General features: G+C 37.1%; 2 protein-coding genes across 2 annotated transcripts in view; one reads left to right on the top strand and one right to left on the bottom strand.

Annotated features, from left to right (window-relative positions):
- LOC125668613 (uncharacterized oxidoreductase YjmC-like) overlaps positions 1-4,391 on the bottom strand; it is an 18,453-nt gene extending 14,062 nt beyond the window's left edge. The window contains exon 1 of the mRNA XM_048902907.2: positions 4,098-4,391. Coding sequence (XP_048758864.2) covers positions 4,098-4,326 — 229 coding nt within the window. The 5' untranslated portion in view covers positions 4,327-4,391. The remainder of the gene's footprint in view (positions 1-4,097) is intronic.
- A 75-nt stretch (positions 4,392-4,466) lies between these two features.
- Positions 4,467-15,170, top strand: LOC125668611 (actin-binding protein IPP-like). Its single transcript, XM_048902906.2, has 7 exons — positions 4,467-4,607; positions 4,748-4,840; positions 4,983-5,221; positions 6,837-6,965; positions 10,864-11,748; positions 12,015-12,244; positions 13,097-15,170. The coding sequence occupies exons 2-7, from the start codon at positions 4,806-4,808 to the stop codon at positions 13,328-13,330; spliced, it is 1,752 nt and encodes a 583-aa protein (XP_048758863.1). The 5' UTR covers positions 4,467-4,607; positions 4,748-4,805; the 3' UTR covers positions 13,331-15,170.
- The last annotated feature ends 812 nt before the right edge of the window (positions 15,171-15,982 follow it).

Genomic DNA, 15,982 nt, shown 5'->3' with positions numbered 1-15,982 from the left:
GGATCACTAGAATCATTACAGTGTCACCAGCATCACTAGAATCATTACAGTGTCACCAGGATCACTAAAATCATTACAGTGTCACCAGCATTACTAGAATCATTATTACAGTGTCACCAGGATCACTAGAATCATTACAGTGTCACCAGCATCACTAAAATCATTACAGTGTCACCAGCATCACTAGAATCATTATTACAGTGTCACCAGGATCACTAGAATCATTACAGTGTCACCAGGATCACTAAAAACATTTACAGTGTCACCAGCATCACTAGAATAATTACAGTGTCACCAGGATCATTTGAATCATTACAGTATCACCAGGATCACTAGAATCATTACAGGATCACTAGAATCATTACAGTATCACCAGCAATACTAGAATCATTACAGTGTTACCAGCATCACTAGAATCATTACAGTATCACCAGCAATACTAGAATCATTACAGTGTTATCAGCATCACTAGAATCATTACAGTGTCACAAGGATCACTAGAATCATTATAGTATCACCAGCAATACTAGAATCATTACAGTGTTATCAGCATCACTAGAATCATTACAGTGTCACAAGGATCACTAGAATCATTATAGTATCACCAGCAATACTAGAATCATTACAGTGTTATCAGGATCACTAGAATCATTACAGTATCACCAGGATCACTAGAATCATTACAGGATCATTAGAATCATTAGAATCATTACAGTGTCACCAGCATCACTAGAATCATTACAGTGTCACCAGCATCACTAAAAATATTTACAGTGTCACCAGCATCACTAGAATAATTACAGTGTCACCAGGATCACTAGAATCATTACAGTATCACCAGCATCACTAAAATCATTACAGTGTTACCAGCATCACTTAAAAAAAATTACAGTGTCACCAGCATCACTAGAATAATTACAGTGTCACCAGGATCACTAAAAACATTCCAGTGTTATCAGGATCACTAGAATCATTACAGGATCACTAGAATCATTACAGTGTCACCAGCATCACTAGAATCATTACAGTGTCACCAGCATCATTAGAATCATTACAGTGTCACCAGCATCACTAGAATCATTACATGGTCACCAGGATCACTAGAATCATTACAGTGTCACCAGGATCACTAAAAAAAAAATTACAGTGTCACCAGCATCACTAGAATCATTACAGGATCATTAGAATCATTAGAATCATTACAGTGTCACCAGCATCACTAGAATCATTACAGTGTCACCAGCATCACTAAAAATATTTACAGTGTCACCAGCATCACTAGAATATTTACAGTGTCACCAGCATCACTAGAATAATTACAGTGTTATCAGGATCATTAGAATCATTACAGTATCACCAGGATCACTAGAATCATTACAGTGTTATCAGGATCACTAGAATCATTATAGCTTCACTAGAATCATTACAGTGTCACCAGCAATACTAGAATCATTACAGTGTTTTCAGCATCACTAGAATCATTACAGTGTCACCAGGATCACTATAATCATTACAGTGTCACCAGGATCACTAGAATCATTACAGGATCACTAGAATCATTACAGTATCACCAGCAATACTAGAATCATTACAGTGTTATCAGCATCACTAGAATCATTACAGTGTCACCAGGATCACTACAATCATTACAGTGTCACTAGGATCACTAGAATCATTACAGTGTCACCAGCATCACTAGAATCATTATTACAGTGTCACCAGGATCACTACAATCATTACAGTGTCACCAGCATCACTAGAATCATTACAGTGTCACCAGCATCACTAGAATCATTACAGTGTCACTAGAATCATTACAGGATCACTAGAATCATTACAGTGTCACCAGGATCACTAAAATCATTACAGTGTCACCAGGATCACTAGAATCATTACAGGATCACTAGAATCATTACAGTATCACCAGCAATACTAGAATCATTACAGTGTTATCAGCATCACTAGAATCATTACAGTGTCACCAGGATCACTACAATCATTACAGTGTCACTAGGATCACTAGAATCATTACAGTGTCACCAGTATCACTAGAATCATTATTACAGTGTCACCAGGATCACTAGAATCATTACAGTGTCACCAGCATCACTAAAAAAAATTACAGTGTCACCAGGATCACTAGAATCATTACAGTGTCACCAAGATCACTAGAATCATTACAGTGTCACCAGGATCACTAGAATCATTACAGGATCACTAGAATCATTACAGTATCACCAGCAATACTAGAATCATTACAGTATTATCAGCATCACTAGAATCATTACAGTGTCACCAGCATCACTAGAATCATTACAGTGTCACCAGGATCACTAGAATCATTACAGTGTCACCAGGATCACTAGAATCATTACAGTATCACCAGCATCACTAGAATCATTACAGTGTCACCAGCATCACTAGAATCATTACAGTGTCACCAGGATCACTAGAATCATTACAGTGTCACTAGAATCATTACAGGATCACTAGAATCATTACAGTGTCACCAGCATCACTAGAATCATTACAGTGTCACCAGGATCACTAGAATCATTACAGTGTCACCAGGATCACTAGAATCATTACAGTGTCACCAGCATCACTAGAATCATTACAGTATCACCAGGATCACTAGAATCATTACAGTGTCACAGCATCACTAGAATCATTACAGTGTCACAGCATCACTAGAATCATTACAGTGTCACAGCATCACTAGAATCATTACAGTGTTATCAGGATCACTAGAATCATTATAGCATCACTAGAATCATTACAGTGTCACCAGGATCACTAGAATCATTATAGCATCACTAGAATCATTATAGCATCACTAGAATCATTACAGTGTCACCAGCAATACTAGAATCATTACAGTGTTATCAGCATCGCTAGAATCATTACAGTGTCACCAGGATCACTAGAATCATTACAGGATCACTAGAATCATTACAGTATCACCAGCAATACTAGAATCATTACAGTATTATCAGCATCACTAGAATCATTACAGTGTCACAAGGATCACTAGAATCATTACAGTGTCACCAGGATCACTAGAATCATTACAGTGTTATCAGGATCACTAGAATCATTACAGTGTCACCAGGATCACTAGAATCATTACAGTGTTATCAGGATCACTAGAATCATTACAGTGTCACCAGGATCACTAGAATCATTACAGTGTCACCAGCATCACTAGAATAAATACAGTGTCACCAGGATCACTAGAATCATTACAGTGTCACCAGCATCACTACAATAATTACAGTGTCACCAGGATCACTAGAATCATTACAGTATCACCAGGATCACTAGAATCATTACAGTGTCACCAGCATCACTAGAATCATTACAGTGTCACCAGGATCACTATAATCATTACAGTGTCACCAGGATCACTAGAATCATTACAGTGTTATCAGCATCACTAGAATCATTACAGTATCACCAGGATCATTAGAATCATTACAGTGTCATCAGCATCACTACAATCATTACAGTGTTATCGGGATCATTAGAATGATTACAATGTTATCAGGATCACTAGAATCATTACAGTGTCACCAGCATCACTACAATCATTACAGTGTTATCAGGATCACTAGAATCATTACAGGATCACTAGAATCATTACAGTGTCACCAGGATCAAAACGGGCTTAGCCCCTGTGATTTGATATAATGTTGTTAATCCTGGGAGGATTCAGTTTTCCTGTGATATTCTAACTGCATGACACCGGAACACTGGTGTTACAGCCCAGCCGAGAGAAGTTGACAGGCATAGCCTACATGCATGGATGTAAGGCTATAGCTATGCCTGTCCACCTCTCTAAAGAGAATAGATCCACACTGATGAAATGTCAGGTTACAAGAACCTGTATTAATTAAACACTCAGCTTGCACAAATAGCACCCATACTGCACAGGGGCTTCTTATCCATTTTGTTCTCAATCTATATATATTTATATACATATGTATAGATTGAGAACAAACTGGATAAGAAGCCCCTGTGCATAGTGCAAATCTACCTTACTTTCGAATCGTTTTCCCCCATAGATTTATTGATTATAGGAACACAAAGTTATTCACCTAGTCGGTTGAGGCCATGACTATAGTGTCCTCTGTAGTCTGCTAGCACCAGAACTTCTGCCAAGCTTTCTGCGTGGTCAGGCTTGGTTCCAACACTTGTCATGCAATCCCTGGCAAATCTCCTTACTTCAGCGTTTCTTACGACATCCCATTTTTGCGAATAATGTCTGAGAGATAAATAAAACTGTACCGCATTCTTTGAAACTATACGTCGTGGACAAGATTGCATCGTTCAAGCTAGTTTCACTTTCAACAAAACCAGCTGTTCATCCATGTAGTTTTAAAACATAAACTGCTGTGTGACTTTTACCTGCTTTTAATCGTTCAAAAGATTAAGATTTTTCGGTTCGGTATGTCTCAAGGTTTTACCATCACTTCATTGATTTTGCGTAAGATCAAGTTTCTTGCTTGTAAGTTGTATATTTCTTCACACCCTACTAAACCGGTGTAAACGCCTCCGAAAAAAAGTCATATGTTTGTTTCACGGCCTTGCAGTGCACCGTAGCCCAAGTAAGTGTCGGTACTGTAGTTCCCGCAAATAACTATCGAGGAAATTCGAATTTTTGATATACAGCTGTATTATACGGCTATACAGTGTATATCAGCAGCTGATCATGCTGATTAGGTAATATCTTTGTACTGTATTTCAGACACACATGTACTGAGTCCAACAAAATCCAGTTGAAAATAATATACCATAAATAGAGGATGGCCAATATTGAGGAGCATTACACCTCGAAAAGGTCAGTTTTTACTTTTGTCACTAAATCTGGTTTGTTTTGTCTTTTGGATATTTTGTTTTTTCTCTAAACATGATTATGTTATTGAGTTACTCACTTAATTCGGATGTTGTACATGTGATGCTACATTCAATACTTCTTTCAGCTACAGTCCACAGTTCATGAACAATCTAAGGCAGCTACTGGACAATCAGTCATTCTGTGACATCACTATCCAGGTATCCAACGAAACATTCCAAGCTCACCTAGTGGTCCTCGCGGCCGGTGGTCAGTATTTCAGAGCCATGTTTACCAGCGCCATGTACGACGTGGAGAACAAGTGTATCACTCTTCATGACATATCCCCCTCGACATTCCAGAGTTTGCTCACGTTTATCTACACAGGTTGGTAGTTAAATGTACTAGATCAAATCATTTCAATTTGTCTGGATCAAGTTTGGTGGATTGTCAAAATTTTACAGTTTCATTGGGATATAACATTATGGATATGATTTATGTTAAACTTTATAGAAACAAAAATTTGTATTTTGATGAGGCTTTAACTTTGTGGTATAGGGGTACACCCGAGAAAATAGAATCCTCTTGAAATGTGATGGTTGCACACGTCATTTGTATATATATACAGGCTTCTCACCTTTTTTATGATTTACAGAAACAATTATTTGCCTCAAGAATGATAACTTTTATTTGATTTTGCAATAATATGTATATATGTACATCTCATGTGTTTCATGAAAAATCTTAAAATGTATGTCTCTGAATGAATGTACAAGTATCTTGAGGAAATCAGTATTTATATCATATGTTTGAAAAAGGCATTATATCCCAAAGTCATGTTTGCTGATTATAGTGATATTAATCCAAAATGACTAAACAGGTCTACATTACATAAATATCTCTACCGATAAAATTACTAAAATTTTATAGATCCTTCATTTCCTTTGCTTATGTTACAGTTGAAACATTATTGCCAAAACAATGTAAGGAAGCAATTTGCTAACAATTTGCGAGATTTTTAACAAAATATGATTTTAAAAAAATAACCCCTTGTTACTCTCAGATTTATTTTTCTTCATTTTAAAGGGGGCATGGACAAGATTTTTGATCATTTAAAATCAACCCTTTTTAATCATAGAAATATATATCTTTCATGAAAAATATTTCTACACTGCAAAGAACATTATACTTTAATGATTTACATTATAAAACCTGGCTGCCAAAATTGTGTTTAAACAGTTTATATGTGCATGCCTTTCATAGGACTGTCAACAAATACTTGTAATCAGCCAAGAACAGCACTCGAGGAGGAAAGAACACCAAGATTTCTAAAGATTGTGTCAAACACATTCAACATCTTGGCATAGGTTAATGATAAATCAAATTAGAATGCATGTACAAAGAAAAAGAACAAAAAAATTTCATTGAAGTAGCCCAAAAAACTGTCAATTATAATGCTAAGTTGATAATTGAGTCATAAAACATGTAAACATAAACAGGCCCCATGCCTTGTTTTGAAAATGAGAAAGTTTAGATATTTCAGACACATTTTTTTTTTTTTGGTCATTTTTTTAAAATTAAGGTTTTCTGCTATGTTTACAGAGTCAAATACTTTGAATATTATTGATTCAATATCCAAGAAATAGTCGGGTATCCCCCCCCCCCCCCCCCAAAAAATCATTTAATACGTACCCCTTTAGACATATCCCAGCATTCTAATCATATCCATGCCCCATTATACATATCCCAGTATTCTAATCATATCCATGCTCCTTTATTCATATTCCAGCATTGTAATTATCAATGCCCCTTTATACATATCCCAACATTCTAATCATATCCATGCTCCTTTATACATATCTCCGTATTCTAATCAGAGTTTAGAATTTTCCATGAAGTGTGAGGACCTTCTTCTCTGTTTTTCACCTTCTCTCTAATTATATTACAAGTACCTGCAGAGAAACTATTATTAATAACATAATTATAAATTTTTTGGTTGAAGGTGAAATTGACATTACCTGGGACAACTGTCAAGATGTTTTAGCTGCAGCAGACATGTTTGGAATTACATGTGTTGTCAACGAATGCACCAAGTTTTTACAGAAACATCTAGACAGCCAAAACTGTGTTGGTAAGTGTTGTGTTGGGATTTTGTAGGAAGGACACAACCTCAGATCTGTCATCATAGGTAATAGCAGTATAGTTGTATGTACCAATTTCTCACATTATCACCAGTGTGAGATCGACTTTACCCATGTGAGACAGCCATGTGAAATTTTTCTGTCTCACACTGCTGCGACGTCATTTGATTGTGACGTACATAATATATTTTCTATGATTTACATTACACGGTGAAGATTTGCGTTACATGGTGAAGTAAAATATTTTGCATTGTTATCTTCAAATTTTAATGTAGTATAGCTTTCTGGTGGACAACCTTGGGTTTCTACCTCACCTGAAACGAAGGTTCAAGTGAGCTTTTCTGATCGTTTTTTGTCCGTCGTCTGTCTGTCCGTCTGTCTGTTAAACTTTTCACATTTTCGACTTCTTCTCCAGAACCACAGGGCCAATTTCAACCAAACATGGCCAAAAGCATCCTTGGGTGAAGGGCTTTCAAGTTTGTTCAAATGAAGGGCCATGTCCCTTTCAAAGGGGAGATAATCACAAAAATGCAAAAATAGGGTGGGGTCATTTAAAAATCTTCTTCTCAAGAACCACTGAGTCAGAAAAGCTGATTTTTACATGAAAACTTTCTGACATAGTGCAGATTCAAGTTTGTTCAAATCATGGCCCCCGGGGATAGGATGGGGCCCCAAGGGGGGATCAAAGTTTTACACACAAATATATAGGGAAAAATTTAAAAAATCTTCTTCTCAAGAACCACTAAGCCAGAAAAGCTGAGATTTACATGAAAGCTTCCTGACATAATGCAGATTCAAGTTTGCTCAAATCATGGGCTCCGGGGGTTGGATGTCCGGGGCCACAAGGGAGATCAAAGTTTTACATACAAATATATAGTTAAAATCTTTTTCTCAAGAACCACTGAGCCAGAAAAGCTGATTTTTCCATGAAAACTTTCTGACATAGTGCAGATTCAAGTTTGTTCAAATCATGGCCCCCGGGGGTAGGATGGGGCCACAAGGGGGGATCAAAGTTTTACATACAAATATATAGGGAAAAACTTTAAAAATCTTCTTCTCAAGAACCACTAAGCCAGAAAAGCTGAGATTTACATGAAAGCTTCCTGACATAATGCAGATTCAAGTTTGTTCAAATCATGGGCTCCGGGGGTTGGATGGGGCCACAATAGGGGATCAAAGTTTTACATACAAATATATAGTTAAAATCTTCTTCTCAAGAACTACTGAGCCAGAAAAGCTGATTTTTACATGAAAACTTTCTGACATAGTGCAGATTCAAGTTTGTTCAAATCATGGCCCCCGGGGGTAGGATGAGGCCACAAGGGGGGATCAAAGTTTTACATACAAATATATAGTTAAAATCTTTTTCTCAATAACCACTGAGTCAGAAAAGCTGATATTTACAAGAAAACTTTCTGACATAGTGCAGATTCAAGTTTGTTCAAATCATGACCCCCGGGGGGTAGGATGGGGCCACAAGTGGGGGGGGGGTCAAAGTTTTACATACAAATATAGGAAAAAGCTTTAAAAATCTTCTTCTCAAGAACCATTGGGCCAAAGAAGTTGACATTTACATGAAAGCTTTCTGACATAGTGTAGATTCAAGTTTGCAAAGGGTAGTTTGGGCCATAATAGGGACTAAGGTTTTACATGCAAATATATATGAAAAGTCTTCAGATATGGGCCAAGGTGACTCAGGTGAGCGATGTGGCCCATGGGCCTCTTGTTTAGTTTACACTACTGTGTAAACCGTTTTCGGGTATACTCTTTCTGCCTATCTAATTAGTTTTTGCATCAAAGTTCAAATGAGGATTTTGATAATCTAGAATTTTCTCAAAGCTCCAAAATTTATGCACTAAACTGTAGTTAAAATGTGAGAAAAATAATCCTTCATTATTTACTCGTGTGGGATAGGGAAATTCCACGTCTGGAACAAGATTCACTGTCTAGGACTTGGCAAAGCCTCGTCCTAGACTGTGAATTTTGTCCCCTCGGTGGAATTTCCCTATCCCACATTCGTACTTATGAAGGATTCTATTAATCTCTATCAAAGGTAATTCTGTATAGTGTTTGTTGGGGGGGGGGGGGTAAACTTTTATGTGTATTTTCTGTCGTCTTATAGCATATGCAATCCTTTCTGGTCGAACTTAGTGACTGCAATGGGAATCCTAGACTGTTTTCATTCCTTTTCTAAGTTTATTTTGGTTAATTTTTCTAACTGGTACCAGTGTCTTTTCACAACTAAATTTTTCTTTATCTTTCTTTTTATTCCCCTATAATCAAAGATTTGGTATATAGTTTTTGTTTGTCTGTAAAAACTTTAACCTTGGCCATAACTTTTGAATGGATGGTTATAAGGGCTTTCATATTTTCATGTGTGTATTCCTTGTGACAAGACCTTTCTTTGGTAGCAACATTTTTATGCCCCCCCCCTTCAAAGATTGATTGTTTCTTGCTTAATGTCTCACTCGAGAATTTTTCACTCATATGGAGACGTCACCAAGACCAGTGAAGGGCTTCAAATTTAGGCCTATGCTTGACACTTACGGCCACTGAGCAGTGAGCGTTCTTTAGCGTGCCTCACCTACTGTGACACGGGACATCCGTTTTTAAGGTCATCTCCGAGGACCCATGACATTCACACCTGATGCCGAGCATTTGGTGATGGAACTATCACTACCTGTTTTAACGACTTAGGTCTGTCGTGGCCGGGATTTGAACCCTGGCCTTCCACATGCGGGGCGAACGCTGTAACCTCTCGCCCACTGCGACGGTCCCTTCAAAGAAGAGGGGCATATTGCTTTGCACCTGTCGGTCGGTAGACCACATCTTGTCCGCTCAATATCTTTAGAACCATTCACTTGATTGTAATGATATTTCATATGTGGGTTGGTTATGAGTAGAAAAGAACCCTTACTGTTTTTCAGGTGAAAAGGTCAGAGATCAAAGGTCAATCCACTCTGGAAATAGAAAGATACTGTGTGCTCAATATCTTGAGAAACCTTTCCTTGACAGACATTAAACTTGGTACACTGATACATTGTGAGGAGTAGGTAATCCCCATCGATTTTGAGGTCAAAGGTCAAGGGTCAAACTGGACATAGGAATATACTGACCACTCAATGTCTAGAGAACCTTTTGCTTTACAGACATCAAACTTGGTACACTGGTACATCTTCAGGAGAAGATGACCCCTATTGATTTTGAGGTCACATGGTCAAAGGTCTAGGGTCAAACTGGACATAGCAAAATACTGTCCGCTTGATATCGTGAGAACCCTTTGCTTGACACTCATCAAACTTGGTACACTGGTACATCTTCAGGAGTAGATGACCCCTACTGATTTTCAGGCAACGTGGTCAAAGGTCAAGGGTTAAATTGGACATCGTAATATATTGTCTTCTATATTTTAAGAATCATTTCCTTGATTGACACCAAACTTGGTAGACAGATGCAGCATAAGGAGTAGATGACCCCTATTGATTTTTAGGTCACATGGTCAGTCCACTCTGGACATAGGAAGATATTATCTGCTCAATATCTTGAATTCATTGGGCATTACTATCAATTAAATGATGCATGTGTATAACCCTTTTGAATGATTTTAAATGCTATAATGGCTTTTATATTTCACATGTGTATTCCTTGTGACAAGACCTTTCTTTTATTATCAAAAAGTTTGATCTCATGACCTTGGAGTTTCACCTACTTTGGAAAAACTTTAACCCTGGCCATAATGTTGAATGGTTAGTGATGTGGCTTTCATATTTCATGTGTGTATTCCTTGTGACAAGACCTTTCTTTTTGGTAACATAATTACTCTGCTGTCATAGAGGGGCATCAGTGTTTGGCAAACACATATCATGTTTTTGTTTCTTTTACTTTTAGGTATATACCAGTTTGCAGACATACATTCTTGCTCAGAGTTAAAAATAGATGCTGAAAGATTTATCCACAAGAATTTTGTCATCACATCTCAGGAAGAGGAGTATTTGGAGTTGGCTGAAAATCTTGTTGTTGAACTCCTGCAAAGTGAACATTTATGTGTGTCCTCAGAAAAAGAGGTCTTGCAGGCAGCATTAAGGTGGCTCCAACATGACCCAAAAAACAGGAAGTTATCAATTTTCAATATACTTCACCAAATCAGATTCCCAATCATATCAGAGTCTGAGCTCGAGAAGTCTTTGGAGGACTGCTGTGATTTAAGTATAAAAATAGCTGTGAACAAGTTTTCACGAGACATGATGAATGATAGGAAGTTGTGTAACAAATTGGATCTTAAACTTGTGAAACCACACTTAGTCCAGCCGAGGAAATCAGCAAGGAAAAGCATATATCTCATTGGAGGTTATTTCCACACGAAAGGCGGTCGATGGAGTGATATTCACACTTTGGAAACTGTAGACAAATATGATACCTTCTCTCATGAGTGGGAGACTATACCAAGTTTACAGTACCCAAGGAACCATATGGGGACATCAGTCGCTAACGGACAGATCTTTGTGGTCGGGGGAGAGAATGAGTCCCTTATCTATGACTTAGTGGAGTGTTATGACCCCATTAATAGAAAGTGGTCCACTGGCCCTCCCCTCACCCAGCCGCGGTGTGGTCATGGTCTAGCCTCCCTGGGAGACTGTCTTTATGCCTTTGGAGGATGGGTGGGAACTGAGTTAGGTGACACGGTAGAAAAGTTTGACCCTACAACAAACGAGTGGGTGACGTTGTGTAAAATGCCCACCCTCAGGTTTGAGATGGCTGTTACTGAGTTGGAAGGTAAGCAATGAATGTAAAAGTTTATACTTCAGTAAAGTTAAGATCAGAATTCATGTAATAGAATTCTTTTAATAGTAGAGTATAACAAATAATGGCATTTTTTCTAGATTTTTGAAATTGCATTATGGATTGTGGAAACCGTTATGTATTGTGGAAACAAAAGTTCTAACTTATAGTACCAGTACAATGAAGTGGACAACTTTCAGGTACAAAGAGCATTTCTATATTTATCCGTCATATTTATACACTGTCTGTGTGTTTTTCAGGTTTACTGTACATCATTGGTGGTATGGATAAAGACTATGGATTTGGGTCAGAACTGACTACAGTAGAGAGTTTTAACCCAGTCACCAAAGAGTGGGAGGAGTTACCTCCCCTAAATACACCTCGTGCCAATGCCAGCGTGGCGACTCTCAATGGTTACATTTACGTGATGGGAGGATTCAACACTCGGGACGGGGACCTGGCCTCTGTGGAGAGGTACTCATCTGAAGAGGTAGGGCAGTAGATTTCTTTTGTAAGGAATTGTTCATAGATATTTGTAAGGAATTGAATTGGATGTACAAAATGTGTTGATAAAAAATTTGCAGAGTGGAGCATCTCTTCACAATGGGGCATATTTATAAACATCGCATCAAACCTGATGTACATGTAATTTGTATCATTCATTCACCTGCACATATATGCTCCATCGAGTTACTGCATATTCTCCAACTCCATAATAAAAGAATAAAGATATGAAATTATTTACCCTTGTATATGTGTTTTGAACATTGCTCTTCCTGTCCAAATTTAGTAAAAATGTCTGATTTAATAAATTTAATCCATATTTCTAGACTTAGTCATGTCTGTCTAGATTTAGTCATGCCTCTCTAGATTTAGTCATGCCTGTCCGGATCTAATGGGTAGTACTGCTAATCCATATTTAGTACTGTCTGGGCGGACATGCATCCTTGTTATTGCTAATACCATTTAAGTGGAATTTTTAGCAAGACTTAATTTTAGTGAATTTATAATTCCAACAAATATAACTATTACCTACGATATGGAATAAATTGTTAGCAATATCAATTTTAGCAATCTCGGCACCCTTGCTAATAATGCCAAAATTAAATCCTTGCTAAAAATTGTACTTATACGTTATCTTCAGAGTGGAATGTAGCATGATTGAAATTGGTAGTCACCCTGCTGGCAGGTGTATATTTAGAAAGTTTAGAAAATGAAAACAAGCAAATGCCACTCTAAATGCAGACAGGCAGTACAAAAGGGTTTAAAAACCCCTAATATCTGAGATTCTTTTTAAGTTAATTGTAAAGACAGGTGCACATGATGTCAATTTCATTGACAGAACATTTGGGAGACAATGCCTGATATGAATCAGAAAAGAACAGCGCCGTGTTCGGTGAGCGTGAATGGACTTCTGTATGTGATGGGAGGTCGACAGTTCTTCGTGCGACTGGACATGTTTAGCTGTAATGAGACCATCAATAGCATGGAGTGTTTTGATCCTATGCTCAACTGTTGGTATGAACTAGCAGCCATGCCGACGGCAAGGTGTGAAGCCGGTGCTGTGGTATTATGATGAACAGTCATTTTGTCAATAACAGAAAGTCTTTCCTTGTGAAAAATTTGGGTTGATTGCTTGCCAGTGATAAAGTATTTGCAGCAGGAATTGCTGTTCTTGTCAATCACAAAGGTATTTTGCATATGCTGTGATTATATCTGCACTTTTTAAAACAGGTTTGGGTAAATTATTGTTATTCATGTCTGTCACAGTTTTTTATCATTAGAATTCCTATTCCATTTTAAGAGGTAACCAAAAAATATTCTTCTTAGAGGTGATTGGGCATATCTTGCAGATGTGTGATAAAGTTTTTGGAGTTTTGATTTAGGTCCAGGGGGTCCAAATAAGGGTAAATTAAAAAAGGGGGGGGGGGCTGGATTCCTGTGACTGTTAGTCATTGGAACCCCTAATACAGTTAAGGGTTTAGGATTCTTACTTCGTGATAAAATGATTGTGTAGTCTGTAGATGTGCAACAAGTTTTCAAATGCTGCAGTTGACCTACATTTTCCAGATGAGTGACAAAGTTTATTTTTTAAGACAGGTTCAAGTCCATCCTAGAGTGATGAAAACTTACAAGAATCATATCTGAAAGAATGTATATCAAACTTGTATCATATGCTGCAATTTACCCATATTTTTAAGAAGAGTTAGGGTTAGTTTATGAAAGCAAGTTCAATTCCTAGTACTTGTTCATTCTACAGTAGTGAAACTTGTGTGATACATGTTCTTGTACGGATACAAAATACTAGTTTAGCAAAGTGCTGGGGAACAAACAATTTTGTTCCATTATTAACACAATTCATTATGTGCAATAAGTTCTTGATATGTTTTAAAACAACTTGGAATGAAAATCACTTTGCAGTAAGGGTGAATTCATTATAAGAATGTTTGCTGTAACCATGTTTTACTGTAGACTTACTTCAGATGCTGTGACTGATTAATGATAAAAGTGTTTATTCAGATATTATAATTAAAGTGACAATAGATCCTATATGGAAGAAGCAACTGTGTATGAATACATTCAGTCACACGTGAGATATTGTATTGGGACTATATTTTCCAGATGAGTGATATTTTCAGCTTTCAAATAAACTGTTATTGTGTTTAGAGGTAAACACTGGGGTGCAGGATTTACTGTTTTGATGACAGCATATAGTTCTGATAGTGATCAAAAGAGAAAATATATAGTCAGACTGGAACTCAAAACCAGGACACCTGCATTACTAGTCCTGCACTCTAACCCCAGGGGTATCTAGACAGATATATCTACCAGCCATCAATCTTACCACAGTTGTCAGAAATGATATGACTACTTTCAAGTGGTCTCTTTTCTGCAGGTAAAGGTTTATTTTAATGACCTTGGTTTACAACTCGTTTTTACAGTGGTGAATTCTGTCATCTTGCAAAATTGAAACATTGGTATATGTTCACTTTTCTATATATAAAATTGTGCCAGTGTTGTACAGAATATAATATTTACAAAGTACAAATCCTGGATGTACTGAACAAAATCGTCTTAAGAGAAATCTTATGGGCTTAGGAACTGTCAGTCTGACAAACTTTACCTGACCCTTTATACATGTAATATGACTTGTGCTTTCACCAGTGATAATCCAAAACCAAAAAAAGATAATCTTTGCAACATTCTCTAGAGATTAGTCACAAACTTAAAATGCCACTAGGCATTTTATGATTAGTTTTGTTTGATTTGATTTGAAAAGATATAATTTTTAGAGGGCATTCAAATCAGCAATATTTCATTTTTATTTATTGTAAGGGTGAATTTGTTGGAAATAAATCGTTTTATTGTTATATTGTGTAACTTGTTTGATGATATTAAAATGCCTTTGCAGTGCTTCATGGGGTATTGTTATAAAACAAAAGCTATATATGGGACATAGTGTTTACTTTTGTAACAGAAAAAAAAAACATACTCAGCATCCTCTAAATCTTGTGTGCACTTATGCTAAGCATAGCAAATCAGGAGAAAGGTTGATGGAAATCCTGAAGGCTATTGAAGGAACATATACAGAGTGTGATAAGACTTTACACACAATTACAGTAGATGAGCTTAGTTTGCAACCAGTGGGCAATGTAACCATATACAAATGTGTAACCAGTGGGCAATGTAACCATATACAAATGTGTAACCAGTGGGCAATGTAACCATATACAAATGTGTAACCAGTGGGCAATGTAACCATATACAAATGTGTAAGCAGTGGGCAATGTAACCATATACAAATGTGTAAGCAGTGGGCAATGTAACCATATACAAATGTGCAACCAGTGGGCAATGTAACCATATACAAATGTGTAAGCAGTGGGCAATGTAACCATATACAAATGTGTAAGTAGTGGGCAATGTAACCATATACAAATGTGTAAGCAGTGGGCAATGTAACCATATACAAATGTGTAAGCAGTGGGCAATGTAACCATATACAAATGTGTAACCAGTGGGCAATGTAACCATATACAAATGTGTAAGTAATGGGCAATGTAACCATATACAAATGTGTAAGTAATGGGCAATGTAACCATATACAAATGTGTAAGCAATGGACAATGTACCCATATACAAATGTGTAAGTAGTGGGCAATGTAACCATATACACATGTGTAAGCAATGGGCAATGTAACCATATACAAATGTGTACGTAATGGGC

The sequence above is a fragment of the Ostrea edulis genome, chromosome 4 (genome assembly GCF_947568905.1).
Source record: "Ostrea edulis chromosome 4, xbOstEdul1.1, whole genome shotgun sequence".
NCBI lineage: Eukaryota > Metazoa > Mollusca > Bivalvia > Ostreida > Ostreidae > Ostrea > Ostrea edulis.
Note: the sequence above shows the minus strand (reverse complement) of the source record. Positions and strands in the feature narration are given on the sequence as shown.